This window comes from Triplophysa dalaica, chromosome 19 (assembly GCF_015846415.1).
Source record: "Triplophysa dalaica isolate WHDGS20190420 chromosome 19, ASM1584641v1, whole genome shotgun sequence".
Classification (NCBI taxonomy): Eukaryota; Metazoa; Chordata; class Actinopteri; order Cypriniformes; family Nemacheilidae; genus Triplophysa; species Triplophysa dalaica.
This window is the reverse complement of record NC_079560.1, coordinates 9,898,345-9,926,343: the sequence shown is the minus strand read 5'-3', so window position 1 is coordinate 9,926,343 and position 27,999 is coordinate 9,898,345. Positions and strand designations below refer to the sequence as shown.

The 27,999-nt window shown below is 37.2% G+C and overlaps 1 protein-coding gene across 1 annotated transcript; it reads right to left on the bottom strand.

Annotated features, from left to right (window-relative positions):
* Positions 1 to 7: 7 nt before the first annotated feature.
* On the bottom strand, positions 8 to 27,992 carry jam3b (junctional adhesion molecule 3b). Its single transcript, XM_056731236.1, has 9 exons — positions 27,857 to 27,992; positions 5,652 to 5,711; positions 5,410 to 5,523; positions 5,082 to 5,234; positions 4,466 to 4,668; positions 3,930 to 4,029; positions 3,721 to 3,850; positions 2,670 to 2,724; positions 8 to 2,554 (listed from the first exon to the last, which is right to left on the bottom strand). Exons 1-9 carry the CDS (start codon positions 27,903 to 27,905, stop codon positions 2,519 to 2,521), a joined length of 900 nt encoding a protein of 299 aa, XP_056587214.1. The 5' UTR covers positions 27,906 to 27,992; the 3' UTR covers positions 8 to 2,518.
* Between the last annotated feature and the right edge of the window lie 7 nt (positions 27,993 to 27,999).

Sequence of the window (27,999 nt, the reverse complement as noted above, 5' to 3'; positions counted from 1 at the left end):
GAACATAGAGATTTTAGAAAGTGAGTTTTATTAATCACAAACATACTTTTCAAGAATGCACACAGGATTTGTACCGTTCCCAAAGCAATGGGACTTAATTCAGTGAGTGTAATATGTTTATCTAAAATTCCAGCTGTCTCCAAAAACAACCACAAACTGCAAATAAACTAAAATGTGTGAAAAACATCTGAACTCAGTCTCCGAAAATCTTACTCAGGAGAAACAAACAAAATAAAAAAGAACTGGGAGCAGAATCGTAGTGGAAATGGAGATAATAGTCTTTTGGCAGTCAGTATTTGGTACAGCTCTCCCTGCTTTTTGTAAACCCACAAAACAATTGATTTGTTGTTCCCCTCGCAGTACACAAGTGACATGTTGAGATCTAGCATTTGTTATGTAGTACCTTGCTTTTAAGGTTCTTAATTGAAGGTAATTATAGGTATTATTTAGCTAGTAAAATAAGAAAAATTTACCAATGAAACACTAGTCCTCTGTCCCTCTTTACTCTACATTTAGGCACTAATACATAATGGAATATCTACTCAAATGACAACATGTCTATTTACAAATTAAAACCATTATTTTATATGAGATATGCGTGTTAAACGTATTATCTTGAGCGCAGAATGTTATCATTCCTCTCAAACACCTTTTTTGAATATTGATGCGGTTTGAGAGTGATGAATGTGAATTCAAAAATCAATTTCCATTAACAGCTACAACGGAAGCCATGTGTGACTAGGGCCACTTGTTAAAATACTCCTGAAGTCCTGTATTGATGCTATGTGTGAACAAAGCTGTAAAGTAAACTATTTGAGCACAGGTGAGGTTAGGAACTGTGATGCAAGTAATGAATGATCTTATGCAATTACTCCACGCATTTAGTTGTAACCCTGTTGTGTTTACAAAAGAAAGAAATGTCACATTTCCTCTTAGTGAGATCAGAGTTTCACCGACATTTTGGTTCTGTAGTGTTAAAGAACACTACAGAACCTTAGTCAACTCACACCACGAACTGACGTGAATTGTATGCGTGATATGACCCCTTTAACAGTAAGTAACCACATAGTTAAAAGACAGAAATCTTTTTTTAACAGCTGGTGTGGTTATAGTACTATATTTCCTGGACATGGTAATCTGTCAATTTTACTGCATTTTAATAGATTTCACATGGCTATTGTGAAAGAGGAAGGCACTTAAGAGGAATGATTTATGGTTCTTTACAAAAGTTACATGAACACATGGTAGGTCATGCATGGTCTCATATAAAAAAAAACATAGGTGAGTTTAGTTATGATTGTACTCTTAACACCTTCTTCATGTTGAATTTGTGCATGAAAAATGATCATCACTGCTATGAAAGGAAAAGTTTTTTGCAAGTCAAAATATGATGTAGGTTTATGCTATCAAATGTATTTAACAAGGCAGATCCTCTCTGTACCATGACCGGCTTTGTCTAAATAGTTTTTCATGGAAAGAGCTTCATATTTGCCCCATTGAGAATAATTGTCAATGTTTGGTTAAACTGATAGCTTTCTAATCACAGTGTAGCTCACAGTGGATCTATATACAACCCCACAAATAAACCCTGTTATAATGAAAAGTAAGATGGAGTGTTTCTCACTCAAATAAGAAAAAGACAAAGAGAGAAAATAAAAAAATAAACAACCTAAACAGTATATTCACTATATACAAGATAAACAGTAAGCATAGAAGGACACTTAAAATCAATGATACGTAGCACTGGTCTTTCATAAAATTCTCCAGCTTTTTGCCGGTGTTTATCCAAAAGATACTCGCAGTCTAAGACTATCTACACACATGAACATGGAACGTCGTTTTACTATTAACATTAAAATCCCAGCAGTATAGTAAATACATAAGACCTTTGATTGAAATCGGTGAAGCTGGATATGCTTTTGATAGGATTTGAAATCTGAAACAAAACATCTAAATGTCGATTTGTCTTTTGCATTATTTTGGGGTGATAGATGACAAAAACTGAGGATGCAGGGATAGAAATGGTTATTCATTTTTCTCACAAGCAAAGTAGTCTAAAAAAAGTAGGTTAGTATTTTACAAACATTTAAAAAAGTAAATCATTTTTCTATAGGCATTTTAAAATATATTCCATCAAAAATAGTTCAGCTAGTACAAAACAAATGTTTTAGAAATAACAGAAAAGTTAACAGAAAAGTAATATTGGATTCTACCAAATTGTTACAACTAACGAGATGCTACAACTACCAAGGCAAATAATTTAAAACAGTCTGGGGCAGTAGAAGCAGGATAAAAACAAGAAACATCTAGTGTCTGTTAAACAGTGACTGGAAATTTGGGATTATTTGTCACCTTTGGCTAATACGGTTGATGTCATTGCCGATGTGCCCTGATAAAGGCACGTGCTGTTCTTGCTCCAGCCTTCATGTCCTTTGTGTGTGGGGATTTGTGTCTGCGAGGTAAATCGCCAATCACTTTCAATGTAATTTTGAATGTCTTTTGAGACTTTGCCTCTCTCTCAAATGACAAATGAGGATTTGTGCCGGAAATCTCCCTGAAAGAGAAGATTGAGTAAAGGAGGTTAAAGTTATTCTCTTTATAAAGACTTTTGATGAGATTTCTTAAACCCTTGGAACCCTTAATAAAAATCCCTTTTTATTTTCTCTTACCTCATCTTCTGTTCTTACATAGTCCACTCCGTCACCTTTTGCTGGAGCTTTGTAACTGCAGGAAAAAATACTTCACTTAATAGAGACATATTTAAGAACACAACCAAAAGGTGTCATTACATCAAAAAACATTTTAAATTTGTCCACAATTCAACATTTTCACTTGTACACAAATTTTTTAAATCAAATCAAAGCTTTAAGATTCTTTAAGATTCAATTGAGATTAAATTATACTGTTTATTACAGAATTGAAAAATCTAGTTGTACTGTATTTTACAATTCGTTTTTTATAAAGTCACTTCAATATAATTAAGTTCAACTGACTAATAAAGCTAATTCAATTTAACTTAAAAAATTTAAGGCAGCTGAAATGGGAGAACTTCATATATGTATAAATGCCACATACAAAATTAAGAGACCATATCAGAATTATTTTAAGTATTTCTGAATTTTCTATTTACTCATTTTCAGAATTGTTACTATTTATAGGTATTTATGTTTTATTCTTTGGACAACTAACAACATTTATCCCCAATTGTTGAATATAAATATTGTTTCTATTTGCTATTATTTAAAAACTGGAGGAACAGGTCAAAATAACAGAAAATATGCTCTGTATATTTTTAGACCTCAAATACTCCAAAAATGTATTAAGGAAAAGTTAAAAAAAATTGATAACCTTGTTTTTTTTAAGTTTTTATGTTTCTTGTCATGGGTCAGTCTTTCACATTGCTGTTCCTGAGGTTTGATTTTGTTGAAATTCAACAGACACTGTACTGAAATGGTCACAATACATCGATAAATAATAAAACATTTTGGAATGATCTCCTAATTTATTCCGCGTCTGTATATACATTTTTGTTATTTTAAACAGTGTATTATTTGTTGTTTCAGACTTCCAATGTTATTTTGAGACTGAAGTGAAAATGCTTTGATGCTCCTTAGGCGGTGAAATGGAAAAAAGCTGTAAAATGGTGAGTCAAAACTGCCCTGGGACAGAGTGTGACTCAGAATGAAGTCGCTGTCAAAGTTGTCTTCCACATGTACTTACTTGTTTCCCGTCTGCTTCTGGCTGGTGAAATAGCCTCGTTTATAGGCACAGCAGATGCCAACTGTTATACACAACAATACCACCACCACAACCAGCACACCCAAGATGATTCCAGCAATGTTCATGTCATCTAGAAAAGAATGTGACATCATGAGATCAAAGTCTTCGAGAGGTGTCCTCAAATGTGGAAAACAATCAAAAATACTTACAAACTTCCATCATCTGTGGTGCGCATTCTGAGAATCCGGCCTCATTCTTGGCTCTGCAATAATACTCCCCGGCGTCCTCCTTTCTGACGACACTGAATTTCTGAGGGCCATAAATTACAATGATCTCAGTTGCTGAATCTTTGTGCAATGATCTAAGTGTGTTCCTATGCGGCCATATGAAACTTTTGTGATCCATGTGTATTATCAAACGTCTCAAGCTAAATGAACAAGTCTATGGAAAACACTAACCGCTGTTTGAGGACACACAGTAAATCAGCAAACCTTTCAGACACTGTCGCCTTAAGGGGAAAAGATTGTTGCGGCATGCAGGCAGGTCAAACTTTAAAAAGTGGTGTGAAGGTTGACCAGGGCACAGAGTACAAATGGCAAAGAATGGCACTGTGGAATGTGCAAATGAGGGCAGCAGATTCCCTTCATGGCTGATCCCATCGCACATGAACGGTTCCCTAAAATATCCCCTTTCGCCATGCCTCCACACCTCTTTTTCTGCATCCGCACCATCCCCCCCGACTCACCAGAGTCCCCATCTCTCCGTTTAGGGTATAACTGGAGTTGAAGAACTTTGGGCTGCTCTTGGGGTCGTCTGGGATTTCCTCCTTGTTACGGAACCACTGATATCGAGATTTTGGGAAGCCATCGTCCTCCACACAGTGCAGCTCTGCTGATTTGCCAACTGGGACTGATTTGGGTACGGAGCATCTGGGTACTACGGGCTTTACTGTGTGCCAAAAAAAAAACCTCATCTTAACATACTTGCACAATAAAGACGTTATTGGAGCATCTTTGTACACTATAGTTCCCAAATGCAAGCATCACGGCCAAGTGAACATACTGCTCCCCTTTTAGATCCCTGATTAAACTCATATGTAGTTTCAGAGGTTTCCTGATATAGCTCTGAACACGCCCTTACAGCTGAGGCAGGGCAAAAGCATCCTCAAATGTGTGCCAAGACCGGGTGCGTTGGCTTGCCGCTCCTCATATTACAACGTTGCAGCTGGTGTATACTAACAATGCTTCATACAAAAATGTCACTATGTCAAAAATAAATGTGGATTCAAACATCCGTTTGAGTAAAATAAGAATTTGTATAAAAGTAGAGTTATTTAAGCAATAGATAAAAGGTTGATGTACCTCTTACGACGAGAGATATCAGAATCTCATCAAAAGATTTTTGGTCATTGGGGGCAGACACTTCGCAGCGATAATCTGCAGAGTCGGATCTTGTTGCATTCGTAATGAATAAAGTTGCAGGTTCTCGAATTTTCGCTCTCCTCTCCAAGTCACCTAGAAATTAACATAATGAACAAAGTTTTGAGTGACATAGATGGTCCACTGGCTTCTTTCATATATAAATAATGGTGTTAAATATAAACTATAATAATATACATATCAGTCCCTAAATAATATTAAATGAGTCATAATGGAACTAAAAAAAGCTAAAAGTTAGCATTTATTTTACCTGCTATTTCATTATTAAAAAACACATAGCTGGGCTCTCCGTTCTTTATCTTCTTCCATTCTATTCTGGGAATGGTGGTGGAGATGGACTCTATCATGCAAGACAGCTCGACCGCTGTATGGTGAGACAAGAAAAGCGAGCTTGTTATACAGATTTACAGTTTCAGTGGAAGGCTTAATATTAAACATTACAACAAAGCACAGCAGGTTAAGTCAAAATGGAAAACATTTATTCGCTCTTACAATCGAACTCATTGACCCACGGTTTCGTGTCTGCCGACTTCAGGATTACTGCCAAGGTGCCTGCAATGAGAAAAGACGAACAACATCAGTTTATAAGTTCATTGCCTGCTGACATTTTAAGCATGCTGTATCATGGCCCGAGACACACTTTATATTGGTTTTACTGAACTCTTCTAAAGGTTCCTGAAACTCAATTAACAGGCAAGCCGAGCGTCCAACCTCTCCACCCTGACAGCACACATTCTTCGCATCCCTGTGAGCTGTGAGCGGATATGTTACAATCCATTTTTAGTTTCACTTTCACAACAAACATCTCCTGATGTTTATCATCGTGCCTCAGATAGTTGTGTAGACTGACAAAATTGCTTTAAGGTGAATGTCAGGGTGGCTGTGCGTTGGGCCATACGAAGTTCAGCGCGTGTTCGCTAATAAACATGAAAAAGGTCAGCATTGAAGTTCATACTATTTTTAGAATTCTAATGTCTCGTTGGTTTTATACAACATCAGGAAAACGTGTTAATTCATTTGCATCTGCTGAGCTTGTATTGGGGTCGCGCAGTATTTACACAGAAGGTAAAAGGCTCTTGGTATGATTTGCATACTGAGGGTAGAAATAAAAAGAAATATGAACTAAAGACTATAAACAGTCAAACAAAGATCAATTCTGATAGCAACACAAAGTTTACACTTTTCAAGAAATTCATCTTACAAAAGACTGTCTTATAGCATGTAAAGCTGGAATAGAATAATTTTTTCATCAAGAAAAAGGTTGACCTTCACAGCATTTACCACCTTCTGTTAAGAGTAACAACCTAATAATGAAGAGAGTGACCACAATTAACACACATTTCACATTTAGTTAAAAACAGTCTACAGTATTAAAGGGACAGTTCACCACAAATAAAAAAATGTACTCACCCTCAAGTTATTCTTTGTGGCCACCATTGACTACCATAGTAGAGTAAATTACAATAGTAGTCAAAAGTTATTTTGTGTTCAACCAAACAAAAACATTTATTTATTTACATGTTTTTTCTACTATGGTAGTCAATGGTGGCCAATGGTGGTTTGGTTACAAATATTCTTCTTAAAATCTTTCTCTGTGTTCATCAGAACAAATAAATTTATACAGATTTGATTGAATTAAGGATGAGTAAATCATGACAGAATTTCATTTTGGGTGAACTGAAGGTATCTTTTCATAATTTTATATTAAGCAATATATACAAATCAGTGGCTATCGCTGCCTCCTCTCCAGGGGAAGCAGGAATTCCAAATACGTGTTCAGCACTTCACGTGATCCTATGTGCATCACACAACATGTCAAAATACGTGCCTGCAGTCGAAAAGGTCTATGCTCACGTTCAAAAGACACTGCGTTTACACTTAACTCTGATTACACATGAGACTAAGCGAGTATCTAGTACACGCGAGCGTCTCTTTTATCAAAAACCCTTTTGACGCGTCTGCAGCAGGCATGTAATTTGACATGACGCGGCACACACATGACGGGCTAAATACATGTTTTGCCGAGCTCCGCATTACTGCTTCCCCTGAAGAGGTGTCATGGATCGCCACTGATACACATATTGAACACTTCAAACATGTGTTTTTTTTAGAAAGGTCACATGTTCAGGGAAGTAAAATTTTAATAGCTCTCTGATTCCTATGGATCATTTACATGAATCTTTGATGATTGTATTGTGGGCCAGGGCTCTTGAGAATGCATCCAACACAGAACAACGCTGGTAATAAAACACAAAAACAGGCATGGCAACAAATCCAACAGAGAAACCACATCAGTGCTTCGCACAAAAATGAGGACATGAGCTTAAAATGTATCTGTTTGGATTCTGTAATGTACAACCACCACAAAATACACTCGTTAATATCAAACACTCTGCAATCTGTATGCAATATCCTTACATTCCTTCTATTTAATCTTGTGAACCTGTTTTGCATAATAACCTGTTTCTGCTTTAGAGATGGCACCTTCAAAAGAAAGTGTGAAAATGAATTTCTCAATTTTTCTATCTTTAGCAGGGAAAACAAGGAATTAAAATGATACAGTTTATTCCAAGAAAGTAAATTTTATGATAAATGCTAAAGGGGTGATGCAAATGTGTTTCATGCATTCTGACTTATTATCATTGTTAAACATGCAGGCTTCTCATGCTTGGTCAACTTGTCAAAATACGAGTTGGATTTGTGACGTAGTATTGCTGTGCTTGATACACTACCCAAGCACTCCAACTTGTTTCGGAAAGTTTTCTTTAAGTATTTCGCAAAATAGGGATGCTATTCCTTTTACTGGGTAATTCTCTCGGAAGAGCATGACAAGACGAAAGAAAGACCCTGCCCACACCCCAACCGACAAGCAAGACCCGCATACCATCAAGTTTGGCTGTGCTGTGGGCCTGCAGCTTTTTTATCTTGCGATAGTGAAGTTTAGGTGTGTTTGTTTGATCACAGCATTTCAATGATTGATGTTATATAATCAGTGGATATAACGCTGGATTTGCAAATTGTTTAAACTGATAGATGGAAAGTGGTTCCAGCGCTAAAAGATGCCAGATAGTGAAACTAGTGAAACTAAGTCAAATGTCTGTGTTTGGTTGGCAAACTTATAGTGAATCAATAGTTATGCTCGTGATTTAGTTCCTCCCCCAACACACCTCCAACACACCCCCAGTACATTGTGTTTTTCCGGAAATAATCGTACAGCTGTATCTATGTTTTATAAATGTGATGATCAAACCAAATACTCTTCGAAGATACAAATTATATAATACTACTCTTTAGGTAATCAAGTTAAATATGAGATTGGCAGAATCTGCGTGTGTTATGGCAGCTTTTACAACTGTAAAATGCTTTACTAACATACATGAGGGACAGCTGACTACTTTCAGACTAGTGGTGGGGCATCATTTCTATATCTGGGTCACAATACGATAACAGTGTAAATATATGTTTACTGTAGAGTGATTCAAAAACATGATATATTGTGACCTTTAACTCCCTTTAGCTCATATCAAGTATTGATTTTTGTTGACCAAATGCTACAGTATGTGATGCCTGGTGTCTACATGTTTCCTCCAAATATTGTTTTTAAACATAAACACATTTATTAGGATATATATATGTACACATATATATATATATATTAGGGCTGTCAAAATTACCGCGTTAATAATGCGTTAACGCAAATTCATTTTAACGGCACTATTTTTTTATTGTGCGATTAGGGCAGCGCGCATTTTCTGTTTGACCCCTGCCCGTAGTTTGGGAAATGGACATGCAGCAGATAACAGAAATGGAGAAAGAAAAAGGTGTTCTGAACAAAAAATTCATATATAAAATGGTTTGATTAAGTTAAAAGTTATCTGCATTTATTGTGGATGTGAATTAAGTTATCACTGCAGCACGTCGAGTTTAAAATATCACTTGATGGCTGTAGTAGAGTAGGCGGGGCGAGACCGTGGTTCGAGTCCGGTGAGTAATTGTGAATTAGCGCCAGCTGTGCGCACACCGGGCTCGAATCACGTAGGAGATGGGAGCATAAAAGGAACGAGCGACCGGACCGTCGATGAGAGAGGACCGGGCCCGAACTTATGTTATGTTTGTATTTATATTATGTTTTGTTTGCCGGCGGTCGTCCGTGAGGGGCCGCCGGCTGTTATATTGCTTTATTAAATGTTTAAATGTTTGCCGGTTCCCGACTCCTTCCTTCCATAGTATTGAGATGTGTTACAATGGCGAAGCATACAACTGATGATGCAGAGAGCTCTCCGTCCCCTCGCCAAAGTCAGACAACACTCGATTGTTTTCAGCGGAGACGGATGGACAACTCCACAAGTTAAAGTCAAACAGGCGTTAAGACAGACAAACACGGTTGCGCTCACCGGAGATTACTGGACTTCCCTCAGTAACCATAGCTACCTGGGGGTCAAGGCTCATTATTTTGACACACACTGGAAACTTCGGTCGCACGCTTTGACCGTTATGAAGACAGACGAGAGGCAATATGCTAACGTTTGCGCTGAGCACTTCCTTCAGGTAGCCAAACAGTGGAATACTGAACTCAAAATTAGCACACTGACTACCCATAGTCCACGCAACATGATTGCATCGGCCAGGCAGCTTTGCCTTGCATTGCACACAGCCTCCACCGAGCTATCACAGTTTCCCTCCAGAACAGCCAGTTTGACAGCACCTTGGCAAAATGTAGGAAAGTAGTGGGCCATTTCAAGCATAGCCCAGTGCCCTGTTGTGCGAAAATGTAAACAGGCTTGTGTAAGTAAATAGCTGCAAAGAAAGAAGTAATGGAAACCTGTGGTTTTTCTATCTTCTATGACCTTTGAAACATGTCTTCATACTTATGTCCAGCATGGTTTAACTAATAATAAACAACATACATTTGCATACAGCATATTATTGCCCATGCCCATGTTGAATAGAGTATTAAAATCGTAAAAAGGAATAATTTAAGGTTAATTTAGTATGGATAGTACGGACAATCATGCGATTAATCACAATTAAATATTTTAATCGATTGACAGCCCTAATATATATACATACATATATTCCATAAACTTGTACAAGTCACATCTTCATCATCTGTCTGAAAGATTACTGTAAACAGTTTTAAGTTCAGAGGTCAAAGGTTTTAGCAAAAGCTGCTGACCAAGGTTCTTTGGCATAATGGTTTAGCATAACAGGATGCAGGATGAGTCTAATACCTCACACACAAACAAAATGCACGATCATATCCTCTTTTACTGTGATGTCTAACCCAGTGCCAGCAGATGGAGGATACAGATGCCATTAGTGTACCAAAGTTTGCCCTTTCTTTGACTAGTAGACTAGCAAGGGCTAACTGTGTGATGTGAACAAAGTACCCCTCACCTCCTTGTTTATATCCAGCTACCCCTCTGATATCTCTGTCAACAGACCATGATCCAAACAGAGCGCTCTGGTGGCTGTTGGTAATGTTTTTTCCCCAAACCTCATTGCACTGACAGGGTATCTGAGTTTATAGCTCACCAAGCTTTTGAAGATCTATCCTGCAGGGTAAATTCTCTGTGGTCTGGAGTAGGGATAGCTGAGGGCCTTAAACAAGGCAGGTGCACTATGACCTACATATCCTGAACTATCTCTTCCAGTTAGGAGAGCACAGCTGGATGAATTGTGACAATCCAAAGCCCGAGCTTTAATCTTCCACTTCTTCCTTTTTGAGGCAAACTGTTGGCTCTCTTCGGTAATCTTAGTGTAATGCCCTGGAAAAATCCTGGGCATTACAGACCTGAATAATTCAATAGACTTATCCTAATTTCCATATCTACATAATGGATCTGCATGGCACTGAAGTGGCACGGATAGGTCTCCTCATTCTTGCAAAAGTACAAATATGGACATGATGGACGGAAAGAACGGTCAACAATATTGGTAGGCTGTTTTCTAATCCTGGTGGCAACACTAAACTCAGCATGACTGTCTAAGGGAAACATTACACCAGAAGTGCATTATAAGGCCAGAATCACAGGCTATTTGGAGAGTCTCCACAGCGCAGTTTAAAAGCACCACACCCAGCTTTGTGATCTGTAATCGGCAAAAGGAAAGGCGTGCAGAAAAGCCCAAATGCATTCTGCCCCAACGCAGTGTGTCGGAGAGCATGCGGTTCACTCAGCAATGCATGAAGTGGTGATATTGCTTGTTATTTTTAAACTGCAGCATTGATTCACTTTGCCGGGGTGGGGGATGCTCACTGGCTGAGAAAAAGATGCCAACACAACCATACAGTACACATCCTGCAATTTGATTGGATGCATCTCAGAGTTCGATCGTGTCCAACTGGAATATGTTGTGAAGCTCAAAGCAATGTTCCGCAAACTCTGACTCTACGCCTGCAGCTTTAAAAGATCTGTAGCCCAGAACGATTCATGATGTGTAAGAGGTCAGGAATCCTCCTTCACATGGATAACTGTTCTGCAATATCCCCACTGTGACTTAGCTGAGGGGCGTGCTTCTAAATCTACACCCGTGGAGCTTGCTGGAACACTTGTGTCGATACTGGAAGGCAAATATTTTTATGGTATAAACTCGAGTGTTGAATTTAAGACCATTGAGGGATAACAAGAGAGAGCCCATGTTTTCACCTTACCTTAGATCTCGTGGGTACTTTGGTGTCTGGTTTTGTTTGAAACCACTGAAAGAAGTACAGCATGAGTGCAGCATAACTCAGTTATGGGATAATAAATTCATGCAATTCATGCAAGAATGTTTAAACAGTCTGAATGTTGATCTTGTGGAGAAAGAAATACCACTCACTTAATCACAAGCAATTTTCACGCCTGCCAAGTCCACTCTCCTCAATCTAACATACTTGTAGTTTGGAATACCACATGAGAGCATAAGTTCACAAGGCATCTCCCAAGAAACCAGTCATTGTAATTAACATGGCTAAAAAACATAAATCCTAAGCAGCCCATTTACACTGGCCATCCCACCTGCTTGAGAGAAAGTAGCTGACCTCATCTCTCCAGACTCATGGGAACCACAGCATCAACAGACGTATACAGGTTTGAGGCGTTAGGTCAGCGATGATGGTGTTTTCACAGCTGTAGACAGACTCTCAGCATGAAGCTTCCCAAACTGATAACCTGAAATATCTTATCTTTTGAAACCAATTTACACATTCAGGTCTGCCACGGCTCAGAGGCTGAGGTGGTGCCATCCTTATCTTGTACACACGCAAGTGTAGGCCTACCGTACCTTTGAGTCACTTAACCAACACTCTACATATTAAAACATAAAAATTTGATAAAAATGATTAGGTTATTTAAAACGTTACTTTATTTCAACCAAACAGAAACGTTTTTAAATCATAATATGGAATATCCTTTTCAACTTTTTCAGCCCACAATAGCCAACTAAATTAACTTACTAAATGAACTTAGTTAGAACTAAATTTGCATAGCTCATATACATCCTACGTTCTCTTATAGTTTACTGAGCTTTGAATGATTCCCTGATCTTTCATATTCACTAGTGACTGAAAAGTTTCAACAGTGAATAAACCAATTTGTTCAAATTCATTTGAGTCTTTTGTTTGCAAGTCTGTAAATGCAAAAAAGGTACATTTAAAAAAAAGTTGTTCTTATCGCAATGTGCGTTCAAACTGGCGAGCTCGCTGTATACTGTATGACGCTGACTCAACAAGCTAACTGCACAGCTTAAAATATTATACATTATACATTAATGTGCGTCACGTTAATTTAAGAAACCCTTTAAGAAATGGAAACACAGCTGTGAAACACAGCTATGCATCTCCTATAGGGAGGCTCAGAGATGACGTATTTTTGTATGGAAAAGCCGGAAGAGGGGTAAGCATTTTAGCACTTCCAGTTCCATCGCCCCAAACTCAATGGGTTTTTTGATTAAATGCCTAAAATTAGGTTTGTGGTCATCAAATCTCTCTAAATATTTTCTAATTTTATTCTATGACATAAAACATACCAGTTACAACCCACTCTGTGATTTTTAAAAATTGCAGTTGCTAATAAATTGCTAAAAGCGATGACATCATCTGGCAGGGACTTAAGTACTCATTGTCATCACACAGAAAAATCTAAAAAGATTCTTAAAAAAGGGGATCAATTTTCAATTACTGAGTTATTTCAGGGAATGCTTTTTTAATAAAGTCTGAAAACGTAGTCAGAGGCTTGGTGGTGGTGACGTTGAGTGACCATAGTGTAGTCTGTTTATAGCATCTTTTTACTTATGTTAGCTTTTTACTTCTGGCGACTGTATTTAGGCATCAAAAATAGAAAATACTGTGTTAATCTGTAAACATTATCTTGATAGACAAAATGTGTAGTATCATAAACCATTGTTAATCATAGATCTTCTTTTTGCCATCTTCCAAAAGTCTTGGGGAAAACTGCATAGGCTTTCGATCTGGGGGAATCAGTGCATCTCTGTGGTATACTATGACCTCATGTTCTGATCTCAGACGCACCCGTCTCATCCCATGTTAAGTAAAGATATCTAATAATGACAGCATTGATGAGATGAAGGTACCTGAGGGACCTAGACACAATCAATTGTTTTTAGTTCATATCGATACATGAAACACTAGCCTTGTCCTGTTTGTACATTCACGTTTTCATTAAACTAAAAACAGAAAAATATTCTGTTATGTAACATATTTCCAAAGAACCGTTTCTCTAAATGTTACAGACTTGTAAATGAGGATGTTTCTCTCAAATAACACACAGTTTTGTAGATCTCATTTCAGACTAAAAATAGTACCGTTCAACAAAGATAAAGCAGCCTCCACAACCTCTAAAATACCTCTGATATTCCTTCAGCTGCTGAGCAAATGTCACCAGGCGTCACTTCAAAGTGCAGAACAAGGCGACATTCCTCTTAAAGCGCAATTCTGCTTAAAACACTCGCTGTAGTCAGCTGAATATTAATTGTCTTCCCGAAGCCCTTTATTTACCTGCCTGAGGTACATTAGGTGAATCAAAGCAGACTGGAATAGGAAGGGCTATGATGTGCAACAGGATTTGCATTTTTCTAAATTTGGACGGTTCACTTTTCGCCCGAGGCTCAGCCGCCAACGTGCAGGTTTTTAGCATTCAGATGCGCCGGCAATGGGTTCTCTTCGGTTAACCTGAGGTATCTGAGGGGTAGACTGCAGCTGAGCTAGCCTATGATCTTGCCAGGTCAAAGTCTAAGCTACAGTTGAGCGGTGAGAGAGGGGTAGTGGTGTCACAGAACGCCTGAGTACATGTCACTTTGCGTCAGCATTTGTTACCGTGGGAGGCCCCTTTCCTTTTGTTCTCCAGCCGAATGGAGTTCACAGGATCGTGTACTTCCCATTCCACTCTCTTTACTGTACCCCTTCATGCCCCATCTGCATGACAACAGGCCTTCCAATGAGGTTACAGTGGTGACAGTCAGCTGTGTTTAGTGATAAAGTTAGTATTTATGTTTCCAGATTGCATCTGGAAATATTTGACAATAAAAGGGATATATCATATGAACATCACATTCCAGTCACATGAAATAACTGGGCTTGATTAGATCACATTCTTTTTTCCAATAAAAAATAGATCCCTTGTTTAGTGTCACATGGTTCAAGTCCACATGAATGCCAATCGAAACCTTTGTTTTGTGACACAGTTTCAGGCGGTGGGAGAGAATGAATACTTAATTAATCGGGACATCGCTTTATGGCTACTGTGCTGTAACAAAGACACAAAACAGTCACAATACAACAGCACAAATAACTCCTAAGTGCCCCAATGAACTTATAAAAACACTAGATAAGGATCCTTTTTATTTTTATGCTGTACCTGATTCATACTCATACATTTTGTAATATATATGTACAGGGCAGATGCTGCTATGTTGCATTGAGACCAATTGAGACCCTATACATTTTTTTTCACCTTTTTTAATTTATATTTATAGATAAGTGTTTAGTTGAAATGATATTTTTTATTTTATTTTATTAAAGAAAACAAGTTCATATTCACTTTTAAGCAATACAACAGTAATATTTGTAGATGTATTTGGGAAAAGTTCAAAATTTATTTTTTTATGTGATAACCTGAATTTTTTTCCAAAGTTTTCATGTGTCTTGTCATGCTGTCAGTCTTTCACATTGCTGTTGGAAGACTTTGTCACTCCTGAGGTTTGATTTAGTCGAAATTCAACAGACTCAGGACTCAAATGACCACAATACATCTTGAAATGCTGATTAAATGAAAATTTGGATCCTCTATTTTTTTTTTCGTTTCTAGTTTGTTATGATGTTATGCTAAAGACAGTAAAGTACTTAATCTACTCAAAGTACCGCCCATACTCAATGCATATGACACAATACATTTTTTCTGTTATATTACAAAATATATAACAATTTTTAAATGTATTCTTAAATAAACCGGATCATTTGACCTGAATCATTAATTGCTTTTCCGGTGGCACAACTGGGGGAGCACAACACTTGCAACACCAAGGTCATGAGTTCCCAGGGGATGTAAAATGTACTGTTTATATTGAATGCCAAGTTTGTTTTGCAGTGGATAAAAGTGTCAAAGACGTAAATGTAAAAGTAACTAAACATATCCATTGCAGGTTAATGATTATTCATTGGTCAGTTGTATATACTAAGTTTAGTTCTTTTCACAGGGGTGAGAACAGGTTACTGTTGGAGGAGCCTTTGCTATTTATAGCAGCTGTCAACAGCAGGCACAGGCCTACTAATTGGTTGCCTCTGCAGGTAACTTGGAGCTATACATCTCTCCCCATCCCAGCATTGACTGCCCACGATAAGATCTATCAGGGATTACTTTTCAACCCTACGGCTCGAGGAGCCATATCAACAACTGCCTGTCACAGAAACCTGAGATAAGAATATCTAAAACAGCTCGCAAACATTTGCATGAATGTTTCCCGGTATGGAAATGAAGTACTTATCTCTCTCTAAAACCTTTCATTCAGCTCACCAAATTGTTTTCGACCAAACAGAGGATCTGAAATTCCCTATGAGGCAGCGACAACGAAAATCTGTAAATCGTGTCGCACTCAGTTCCAGAATTAGCTGCTCGCTGCTTTCAGCACAGATGGCGTCATTCCCGCTTACTGCAAATGCTTGGCATTCGGCTGCAAGCAGACTGACCCCTTCCTTAATCCTAATTAGGAATGTAATTTCTGCCAGAGCCTTCTTCAAGATCAGTGGCAGTACAAGCTTGTGCTGTGAAGCAGAAAGAAACCTTCTCTTCTCTAACTCGTGATATTAAAGTACATGAAGCATCACCAGGATTTCTGATGACGTCTTTACAGGATGGATTAGAGCGTAAAATGCATGCAAGCGTCATTGCTCTTGGCTGTGTTTCTCTATATAATAGGCTGTGATAAAAACATACAATAAGAGTATTGAGCTAAATCCCTGAACAGGCTTAAAATAGAATGATCCGAAGATCTAAAGGATATTAATTTACATTTTCCACCCCCTGCATACAAATACACTCGTAAACATACACAAAAATGGCATAATAAATTCACATTTATTTCTAAATAACAATGGCTCTGCTGGATGATAATCTGCTGTTTTATACATGAAAAAAACCCGGTGTTGGCAACATCATCTATTGTTAAATGCAGTAATTGTGGTACAAACCAGCGAGGTATGGCCTCCGTCTGACAGCTGAATAATGCCACCCTACTGATGTTGGAGACTTGTTGATTTAGCAGGGATATTCTCATAATCCTCATCACTTCCTGCTCAAAAGGAATGCCCCATAATGCAGTGGGGTAGGTGAAAAGAGCACCCCGGGGGTGAACCCTTTGGGTGAGGGAATTGTTACATTTCATGAATTATCTCACTCACTGTCGTTATATATGAAAAATAAAAACTTTTACTCATAGATAATATCAATATTTATGTGTTTGTGCAGATTTTTAAAAAAAGGACAATTCTAATTATTGGATGAAATATTTGATATTTTCCTCAAAAAAAATGTTTTATATATTTTTACGAAAAAGTACGAAGCCAATCAAAGTATGAAAGTAGAGAAGCTGTCATGTCTATTCTTTGCTATAGAATCATTGCCTTCACCGAGCAATGAGCACATTAGCAGCAGGAAGCTCTTAAACTGTATAATAGACCCGGCAGCAGCATTCACTCCTCTCTTCAAGATACAATCAGAGCTAAAACAGCAGGCCAAGCACAAACCCCAGAACTCACATTGTCTATTGTGTTTCACCGGCCCCCCATTGCATCTCTGGTTAATTGTCTTTTGTTTGTGCTCCTGTATGGAAGCCATTATGTGTAGCAACACGCTGCACAGAGCAGCTGGATCAGCTGAATCTAAAGTAGCTGGGGCTCTAAAACTTTACTTCTGTCAAATCCATCCTTCACATTATTTTGCACTTAAAATGAAATCAATAAACATACCTATTATAAATATAAACAATTATAGATTAACTTCTCTACATATACAATATTTTCAGTATGGAATTACAATTATTTAGATAAGGAAGTATTAAGTAATGTTAATGCATGCAAATTATTTACATTGATTTTTATTTATTATCTGACAGCATATTGTGAATTGATGTGTAAGGGTTAGGATATATATATATATATACAGTATATAGATTTTTTCTTGTTTTAACAATGAAGATAAATATCTCTTAAAAATCTAATTAATATAAAATATTAAATCTTTTCTACATTTTTGCTGTCACACCATAGGACACATGTAGGTGTGTCAAGTTGTCAACAACCCATATATATATATATAATCAATTCATGGTGTGTGGTTTAGAGTTCCACTCTGTCCTTTCATTTGCAAATGCAGTCCGCATTCACTTCTGCCTTTACAGAAACACCATAAAACATGCCATTCCCCTGCTTTAAACCACTGATCAAGTCTGCTACTAAATCACGATTGCAAACCCAACACACTGTTGCAAATATAACCTTCTGCATGACCATAGTTTCTGCATGACTTTTCTTTTGCCAAACGCAGAGACCGTAGCTGATGAACTAAAACTTCCACGCTGAATTGGTTGTGTGAGTCTTCGGACTTTTCTATCCCAAAACGTAAACAAAAGAGGGTCTACACACAGGATGATACATAGTGTGTTTATCAGACTGGCCTGCTCGGGGAAGCTTTTTGGACCTGTTTTCATGAACCCTGATTTATTGTTACTTTGATGTCAGATTAATGCGAGCATCGTCACAGCAGACCCAAAGAGGTATCACAGAGCAGCCAGATACGAGGGTCACTGATAATGTGACGGGGCGAGACGACGGATGACAGGTGAGTCCGTGTTTGGACAGACACTGCAGGTGAGAGGTTGTCTTCATTCCAGGCTTTCGCCAGGGAAAGCTACTTTGGCTCAGCCGGATCAACTTACTACAACTGTTGCGACTTTCCCTTATTGTTGGTTAAGGAAAGTTCTGAATGCAAAGTTAATATATTAGAGATGCAGCGATACTAAATCTCTCCACCGATACCGATAGCCGAATATTCAGAGTTATAGCTGCTAATACGGATAGCGATTCTAAAGAAAAATACATATATTTCTTTACTTTCTGAATGTTATTATTTATTCATATAGAGACTATTAATATTGAAAATGAATATGGTGATGTTTACTTACATTTTCTATACACAGAGCACTAATTCATTGCATTTTCCTGTCCTCTTTTGATTGACAGGATAGTATAGTATTCTTTATATGGGCAATATATTCATATTTTCATGAATCATTTGTTTGTTGGATTATACCTCAATAAATCGAACCGGTCAACTATAATAAATCTTAAATATATATATATACAGTGAGCATTTAAAAAATAATAGGCTGCTTCCATCCCATAATAATCCCTCAAACAGTCACGGCAACACAAGTTTAAAAAAGAAGTTCAGCAATCTCATGAACGCTCTCGATAAAATCAACAAAGCTGTCTACACCGTCAGGACTGGTGTTACTTAAACACAGCTGATGCATACATGCACACAACAGACATATCTGTAATTGGTTACCACCATGCTCGACCGCTGCTATAAAAGGATGTCGTTAATAGAACGAAATGGGAGTAGACGTAAAAAGAATTTTACTTTCAACTCACTTTTACTTTTAAACATGACAGCCAGTAACTGTAATAATTCAATTTTCCTTTAATTGCGAGGTCCTATTTAGAGTAAGAATTTAAATTCAATGTATTTTTATCAGCATGAGTTAAACCCATGACCCTACTGTTGCAAAACACCATCTTCTACCAACTACCAAAACACTACTGGTATAACCATTTTTACTTTCATCTTACCTTTACTTTTATTTGACTATCACACACTGACATCTGTGCATAAGTCTCTAAATAAATAAAACACACTTTATCTAAAAAAAGCCAAAAGAATTTAAAGAGAGTGAATTAGGCTGAGCCAACAAATGTTCACAAAGACATGCTTAAGATTCAAATAGTTTGCATACGCAGTCTAAGTGACCAGCGAGGGAATGTTTTGTAAAACAGGTGGAGTGAGCGTGGGGGTTTCACAGCACGGGAATCTCACCATCTGAGCAGCAGGCAAGCAGTGACCTCCCCACAGAAAGCTCCTCGTCAGGAGGATTCCCTCTTGTTTGGGAAGCGATTTGCTCCTGCTCACTGGGCGAAAATGTGGAGCATTTGATGCCCATCCGCTGCCTGGACATCTAAAACAAATGTGTACATTCCAGGAGCGTGGGAGGACGCAGAGGACTGACATCTTACTGCAACTTTGGTAAAAAGCGCATCACGCGACTGCAAAGTGTGGGCATGTGCTTCATATTTAACAGATTTCTTGTTTTACATACTTGCCTCTTTAAGTATTAACACTCCTGACTTAATGCATGGCGCTTATCTGCCCTAACCAGCCCAGAGAGACTACAATGTAAACTGTCTAATGAGGGTAGTTTTACGAGGGGAATAGTATTTCCTCAACTGCTGAAAATATCTTTCAACTCTATTGCCATCATTAAAATCTCCAATTTGGGTTGCAGTAGATGTAATTAACCCCACCTAGATAAATGTAAAACATGTGATGTCTACTTTTGACAACTGTGCTCTCTTCTTAAATGTGATCAGATCAAACATCCTGCATAAAAAAAAGAACCTCAGCACTGCCCCTTCATAAAAAAGATCCTGACAAATTATGCTTGAGACATGGGATGAATTAACCTGCCATAGATGGCTTTCATTTAGAGCAAAGCTGCTCGTCACACACTAAACAATACTTGAGAATCATGCACCACCTAACTGTGAAGTCATTCAAAATACAAACGTGTCTAGAAATACTTCTTGAATTCAGATCTTGGTTGTAAAGTGAAGCATCAAACACTGCAAGATTAAATCTTGCGTCTGGATACAATATCAATATCCTATGACTAAAATAGAATTGAAATACTGTAAAATAGAAATGTAAACAACTTTATACACAAGATTTTCTTTAAAATGTCCTTTCTCAATGCCCAACATCTGCAGACCTGCTCTAAATCACACCAGCTGATGCCAAAAGTAGTCCACCTTCATCACTGGGCAACTTTTCTTTTTGAGGAGCACAATGAAAGACGACTTTTAAGAGTCCCAGCTGAAAGGCATTATTTGCTTGTGTGCCAGTGCACTTTATTTATGATATAAATTATTTGTTGTCTCCATTCTTCTCCTACTGTTTCATGTTTTTAATATTTCAAGAACCAACACATCAGTGTTCTCTTTGTTCTTGAATTCAAAAAAACAACACGAGCAAGCAGTCATATCTGAGGTATCACACAACACATCCTCGCTCTCAGGTCTCCAATAATCCAAAACTTGAAAAATCCTGAAAAGCAATGGAATCACTGCTGCTTTATAAGTATATGTCGGAATGTATATAGACAACAAATCCACCTCTTTATAAAATATTTTTTGTTTCTTTCATCTCCAGCTCATTTACCACAACTTGAATCGAATTTAGATGGATCTCTATGAGGATTATATTATGGGGATTTGCATCTCTCTCAGTCCTATTAAAAAACAACTTATGCCAATGCAATTCAACAAATTTAAGAAGACACAAATTATGATAGGGCAGAATGAAAATATGGCTGCGGCTAATCATTTCCACAGTTTATGAGAACATCCTCCAGGGAAAGCACACTGCCAGAGATTTTATAATGAAGAGGTCAAACACAGCAGATGCTAATGTGTTGCAATAGGGCTAGTAAATCAACATGCCTTTTCAGTGTATATTTTACATTAAAGCAATTCATCAGAGGAATATTTGAATACGATTTTAATCCAAAAGATGCATGAGAAATTCAATTAATGCTATGCTGCAATATAAATATGTATGCATTTATTTATGTATTAATAATATAAATATGCAACAAAAAAAAAATCTGCATTGCTGTGATGGACAAGAGTATGTCAATAACAGTGGAATCCTTTCCACATCGCTTATTTACTATAAAATGGATTAATAACATCCAACGGTCTGGCATAGTTTTTGTATCTCTACACATTATGAGGATGTCTTAAGTCTTAAATCTACTTATAGGCTACTGTCTGATTAGTTTCCAGCAGGAAACATCTCATGCACCATATCTTAGTGACTCCTTTTAAGGTCATCTCTGTAAACGTCTATACGCTGCAGTGATGTAAACACGGCGCCTGTGTCGCCTGCTTAGGAGGCAAATCTTAGAGATAACTTTACCGCCTTGAGACATCCTCAACAATCTATAATATCATCAGGAAAAAGAAGATTAGCTTTATTGCTAAGACTGTGACTGCAGTGAAGAAACATGAATGCGGATTTCTATTAAATATAAGTTAAGGCTTATAAAAGAGACATAAAATTATAAATGGCTCCATCGATAAACTACGACAACACTTAGCCAAAATTTTTTTTTTCTTTATTAAATATTCATAATCTTATTTAGACATCTCAGGGCCACAGGGTAGAAAGATCTCTGCCAATGTCTGCCAGTATGACAAATATCCAAAGCACTAACTTGTTCGGGGCACGGATTTGCACCAGCAGCTGTACTCAACGCATACTATTACAAAAGTTCACTTTTAAAAGCCACTAGATAAATCAAACTTTACAGATATTTAAGCTCTGAGTGTTTCAGGCAACTTGCTCTTTCTCTCAGATTGCCCTGAGATTTAATCTGGCAAACTATAGTCGTTTTGATGTCGATTAGAACATTGAACATCAATAGATTTCTCAAACGAGAGTCATACTGCGTTTTAGTTTTAAGTTCAAACTCTATCTTGTTCACTTCGCAAATACGTGTGAGAATCTCTATGAGGCCCTAACGTTGGTCTGACAGATGGTCTGGGTACAATCTGTCAGTGCAATCTGACCAGTCGGCTAAATGCACACAACAAATCTGGTGCTAATGTTGATTTTAACCCGAAGAGGAGTTACATTGCACTAAAGAGCCAAATTAGATTCTTGAGTTGCTCTGTTAATGTTAACTTAATCTATCAATTAATAATCATTCATGACTTGGCAAAAAATAACACTCAATATGAAATTGTTCAGGTTGTTGAGACTATTTTAAGCATTGTATTTTATACCATTAATCTTTAAAATATATATACTCAAAGGCCCTAAAAGTGCCAAAGTAATACTTTTAGGAGTTATACATTTTCTCTTTTGTGATCAGCATGCTACTGTATGTGAACCTAATAAAAATTGGTTTACACCAGGCGAGTAGGTATTTTCATTTGATTGACTGTCTTGCTACAAGACTTGCTAGTCGTAAACATGACAAGGCATAATTCAATTGCACCTTTAGTCAGATTATGAAACAAAGTGGATGAGCTGTTTGTTGATGAAGCTTCATATTGTGGATTTTAACTTCTTATGCAGACAGACAGAACCCCGTAAATTTCATTAATGCATCATAACTCAGCACTTTTAGCCACAATCTCTGCTGAAGGTTTGTAGTCATGTATTTGGGGGTGTCGTTTTATCACCCCTCTGCAGTCATCTGCTCTTTATAGCAGGCAGTTTAGAACTTGATATGTGCTGTGAGAGATTCAAATTATCAGGTGAATCATGTGAGCTAGTCTGTTCTGACTGTCAACATTTGTACTTGTGATATGGGACATTAAAAACAAGGTGTGAAAGAGGCAGATGTTTCAGTTTGAAGAAATTAACTGATATTACCCATCAATTCCCTCTGGAAAGACCTCATTGCTCGCTTATCTTACACAACACTTATCTGTACTAGCATACAGCAAATGCAATGCTTGTTAAAATAAATAAGGGATGTACCGATATGTATATTTTGGCCGATACGTGAACATTGGAAGCCAATAACCTTTATATTGGCCGATATACAGTACCTGAATATTGATATAAGATTAAAGATTCTTTTACTTTTAAACTTGGTATAATGTTTATTTTATAAACAACTAAAGATGTCCTTTCAGAGCAACCCAAAAAGGTGTTCTCAATAGCCACGTCTAACAGGTCTCAAGACAGAAAGCATTCAGACAGCAGTCTGATTCAAACAATATGCTTTTGTTCCTATAATTAACACTTTAATAAATATCACATACATCAACAATGTTTTGCTAATAGCAGGAAGTGAATGATCATGACAGAAAGACTGTCATTTTAACTGTGAGCAGCGTGCAGCTGAAGTGGTTCAACCACAAGAAACCATAAAAAATTTATCAGATATAATATATCGGTATACATTTAATATCGGCTATTATGATAACATTTGAAATGACCATTTATTGTCCGATATCGATATCGCTGATAATTTAAAGTGCATCCCTAAAATGAATATCATGTCTGTTCTATTAAAATGATCACCGAAATGTCAGCTGTATCTCTGAGCTTATAATCAGGATACACTGGCATAGCTTGTTTGAATAGAAAGTACAGCAGTTTGATTTCAGCGGCTGTCAGATAATGTCGCATGTTTCTATTTAAGGCAATAATAATTGCCTTTTTGACTAAATTACTCTAAGGCAATTATATGAGTTTGGTACATGAAACTTGTTAATTTGCAAAGGAACACTGAAGGAAAAAACAGAAAATATTTCCATCTCTAAAACTGGCTAATAAGTAATTATTGCATGAAGCTGACAGTGTCCAAATGTTTCACTGATGCCAGGCGCTCTATTGACCTACTGTTCTATGTAGACAGCAAATTTGCACAAGCACGTTCTTCCCATTGGGACCATTTTAGCAGATTACAATCACTAACAGGAAATTTACACAAACATGAGGATGATAGGGTATTCAAAAATTAACACACAGACCCGGAATAAACAAAGAATAACCATATTTTATGTAAGAAAATAGACACAATCGTTTAGATAGTGATGTTGACCACTGATTATGTGTTATAATATATATATTCTGGAGTACTGTTTGAATTTTACAACATTTCCAACAAACATGAAAGCGAAAACACAAAGACTGAAACTATTAAATCACCTTCCATAAAATAAAAGTGAGGCGTGTTATAATCCTGAACTTTTGCACAGGCACCAATATATCCAGACCAGCAGTCAGGCACTATTTTGATCAATGCTCAATCTTATTGACATTTAAGGAATGCACATGCTTGCCATTCCTGAACTATGAATCTGTTAGGTCTAAGCTTTCCCCTCCGCATCTGTCACTGCTTAGCAAAAGATAAAAAATATTGAAACCAGGATAAACCTAAAAACAAGCACCTCTCAAGTTTCTTTTGGAGAATTCAGGTGGATTTCCATTTCATCAGAAATTCAAAATGCATAGTCTTTGAATATCAACTGATTTTTAACAAAAGCTGTATAACATTCACCACTGTTTCCAATCCTAAACAAAATAAAACTCACAAAAAAGTGAGTTCAGTCTCTCCTGAGTTCTACTGTGGGCAAGTAGTTCACATTTGTTCTTAATGCTGAAAGTCTGCGATGGGCTGAATGGGACATATATTTTAGCCTATGCGAGGGTGGTCCACATTCACTTGCACCCACAGCCGCTCAGCTGTTTCTAAATGTTACTGCGGGTTGCTCTGGATGGGCGGCCGAACATGTGCAACTCTCCTGTTGCTTAAAGACTCAGCATGTTTTGTCGCACAGCCTGTGTGTTGTGGTACCTGGATTATGCTGGGACCCCCTGTCTGGAATTTTTCCCATCACTATACCGTAGTTTCCTTTACTCTAGGAAAACTGATACCTTCCGGCTAAAGGAAGTTTAAGCAAAAATAGACATGCAACATTGTGTGGAAGAGTAACACAACAGCCCTTGAGATGAGCACAGGGAACATCTATCTTTCCATATATATTTCTCTGTCACTTATGCACACATCAAAAATGTCAACCATTAACTGATTTACCCCCAGAAAAACATTTCCAGGAAAGGGTTGGAGAGAGAACACATATTGCCTTCTAGGCAAGGATGTTACCCAAGATTCAGGGGACCAAATGTAATACGCCTATATAGATCCACTACATTTTAAATATTATAGTATCCCCGCCATATCTTGCTTAGGGACCAATATCACTATCTCTACTATCCACTATATTTACGTTTTGAACACATCCAAAATTGAACCTTCATTATCACACACGTTTTAGTATATATTCATAGGCAACATAAGGAGAGTACTATCTAAAAACGCATTTCTTCAAAGTCTTAAGCCATTGGTTCTATTACACTAGGCAAAAATGTAAAGCTACCACTTGAAGTGTTTCATCTAAAATATGAGGTGTGATCTCAACCTTTGTACTATTCTGAATCTGTTCCATCCTATCCAGTAAAGCATAACTTGGCACCAAAGGTGCTTGCAGAAGTAACCAGGAACTTTCCACTGTACAATTACACTCCACAGAGACTAGACATTGCTTTTAAACATATAAGGTATAACAAACTTGAGTAACGGTCGTTGGCACATGACTTTAACTGCTCCATTGATTAGGTGATGTAAAACATACATCTGATTCTCTGATGCACTTTAATGACTAACTTTAAACCAAATGATATCATACAAACCATAATTTTGCTTCAATAGTACTGAACTAACTAATGAAAAAGTAATATGTATGCATTTCTGAAACTGACTTGATTAATTGAATAATATGCAATCAATTGAATTAGTATATAAAATGTGTCACATAGGCACAATTTAAAGTGCTACCTCTTTTTTTATGAGAAACTTGTTATGATTCGCTAAATCAAATGTTTTATTTATAAAATAAATAATTGAAAATGTAAAAATGAACGTTTAAGCATAAACATTAAAAACAAACAGACAAAAATTTGTATAACATGTAAAAAAGGTATTTATAAAATGGGGAGACAAAAAGTAATCCCTCAAAAGGAAGTTAAGGAACCGAGAGCATTAGAAACTTTAAATGTTAGGATTTCCAAAACCCATTTATCAGCCGATGTAATGTGTAATCTCTGTGTAATTAAGATCATCTGCACTCTTGAAAAGAGGTGATAAGCACATCTACAGACGTCTAGCCTACGTGACTTCATACCACTAACTGTTACAACTACAAGCTAACCTTTACAAAAGCTCACACTTTATCAAACAAAAGACTTTAAGAAGAAATTTCATTTGAACTAAGATTTACAACCCTCAAAATCTGCTTTTATTTCACTGCAGCCTTATAGGTATAAATTATAAATAATGATTATAAGTGTATTATATAAATTATTATTGTACATTGTCATAAAGTCTAAACTACTGGTTATTTTCTGTGAAAGTTATTTAGAGAGACTTCACAATCACATTTAGTTCAACTTTAGATTCAGTCTTAATGTAATTCAGCTATCTGTCTAGACTGAAGTCTTTGATTCAATTACTACCGACGACAAAAATCCAAGACAAAAATATCCTCATATATACTCCATTGCTTTCCATTATATATAACAGCTGTAGTATTAAAACAACGTGTTGTTAAATGTTAAAGACGATATGAATGTTTTATAAATCAAAGCCTGTTGGCGCCCCTGTCGCGCGCTCCCGTGAACACTTTATCGAGAAAACCGTTATCTCACAATAACATGCAGCTACAACTCGACTAGTCTCTCAATGTAAAAACGCTCGTTATTAAAACAAGCAGAATGTAGAAATCCCCACAACAACTTCAAACTCACACTCGTCGTTTGTTTAATACCATTTCAAAAACTTTTTAAGCGGGGACAAAGGACTGAAGCAGATTAGTTGTGAATAAAAACCTCTCACGATACCATGTGGACCTTTGAAATACAACAGCCGCTTTATCAAACGCGAATCATATATTTCTCCAAAAACAACATCAGAAGCATATAAACCTGTAGAATGAGAGAATAAAGCAGTCGTGCGGGTTTATTCGTGTTAAGTTAACGTTAGTTCAAGTAGAGCTGGATGCGGACTCCGGCCACCGATGAAGCAACTAAAAGCCACAAAACACAACACAACCGACCAACAATGTTACTTTTATTTCAGTTTGGATCCGCCATCAACATTTAACAGTATGAAAACAGCTAACGGGTTAACGTTAGCCCAATAGTTTAGTGAGCTTAAAGAGATGAAAACAGGACGCGCTGTGTGCTCGCTAGCGAAAAGACGATTGAAAAACTTTTATAAATGATTTACCGCGATTTATCACGCTGGCCTATTCTACAAAACAGTATAAAAGTATGAGAATATTGACTTACATTGGATGGACAGGAGGAGGAGAACGCAAGCCAGTGGTGTTAACGCCATCTTGGAGCCGATGAAATGTTCAGTTTAGCTGTACATGCGCAAAGTAAAGAGCTTTAGCAGAGGATGGAGTGTGTGAGTGAATGAGGCACGTCGA

Coding starts and splice junctions, on each gene's coding strand:
- jam3b (XM_056731236.1), bottom strand. CDS start 27,905: ATGGCGTTAACACCACTGGCTTGCGTTCTCCTCCTCCTGTCCATCCAA. Junction 5,712..27,856: donor CCTCCTCCTGTCCATCCAAT/GTAAGTCAATAT, acceptor TTCTCATTGCAG/GCACCTTGGCAGTAATCCTG. Junction 4,669..5,081: donor GATATCTCTCGTCGTAAGAG/GTACATCAACCT, acceptor TTTGGCACACAG/TAAAGCCCGTAGTACCCAGA.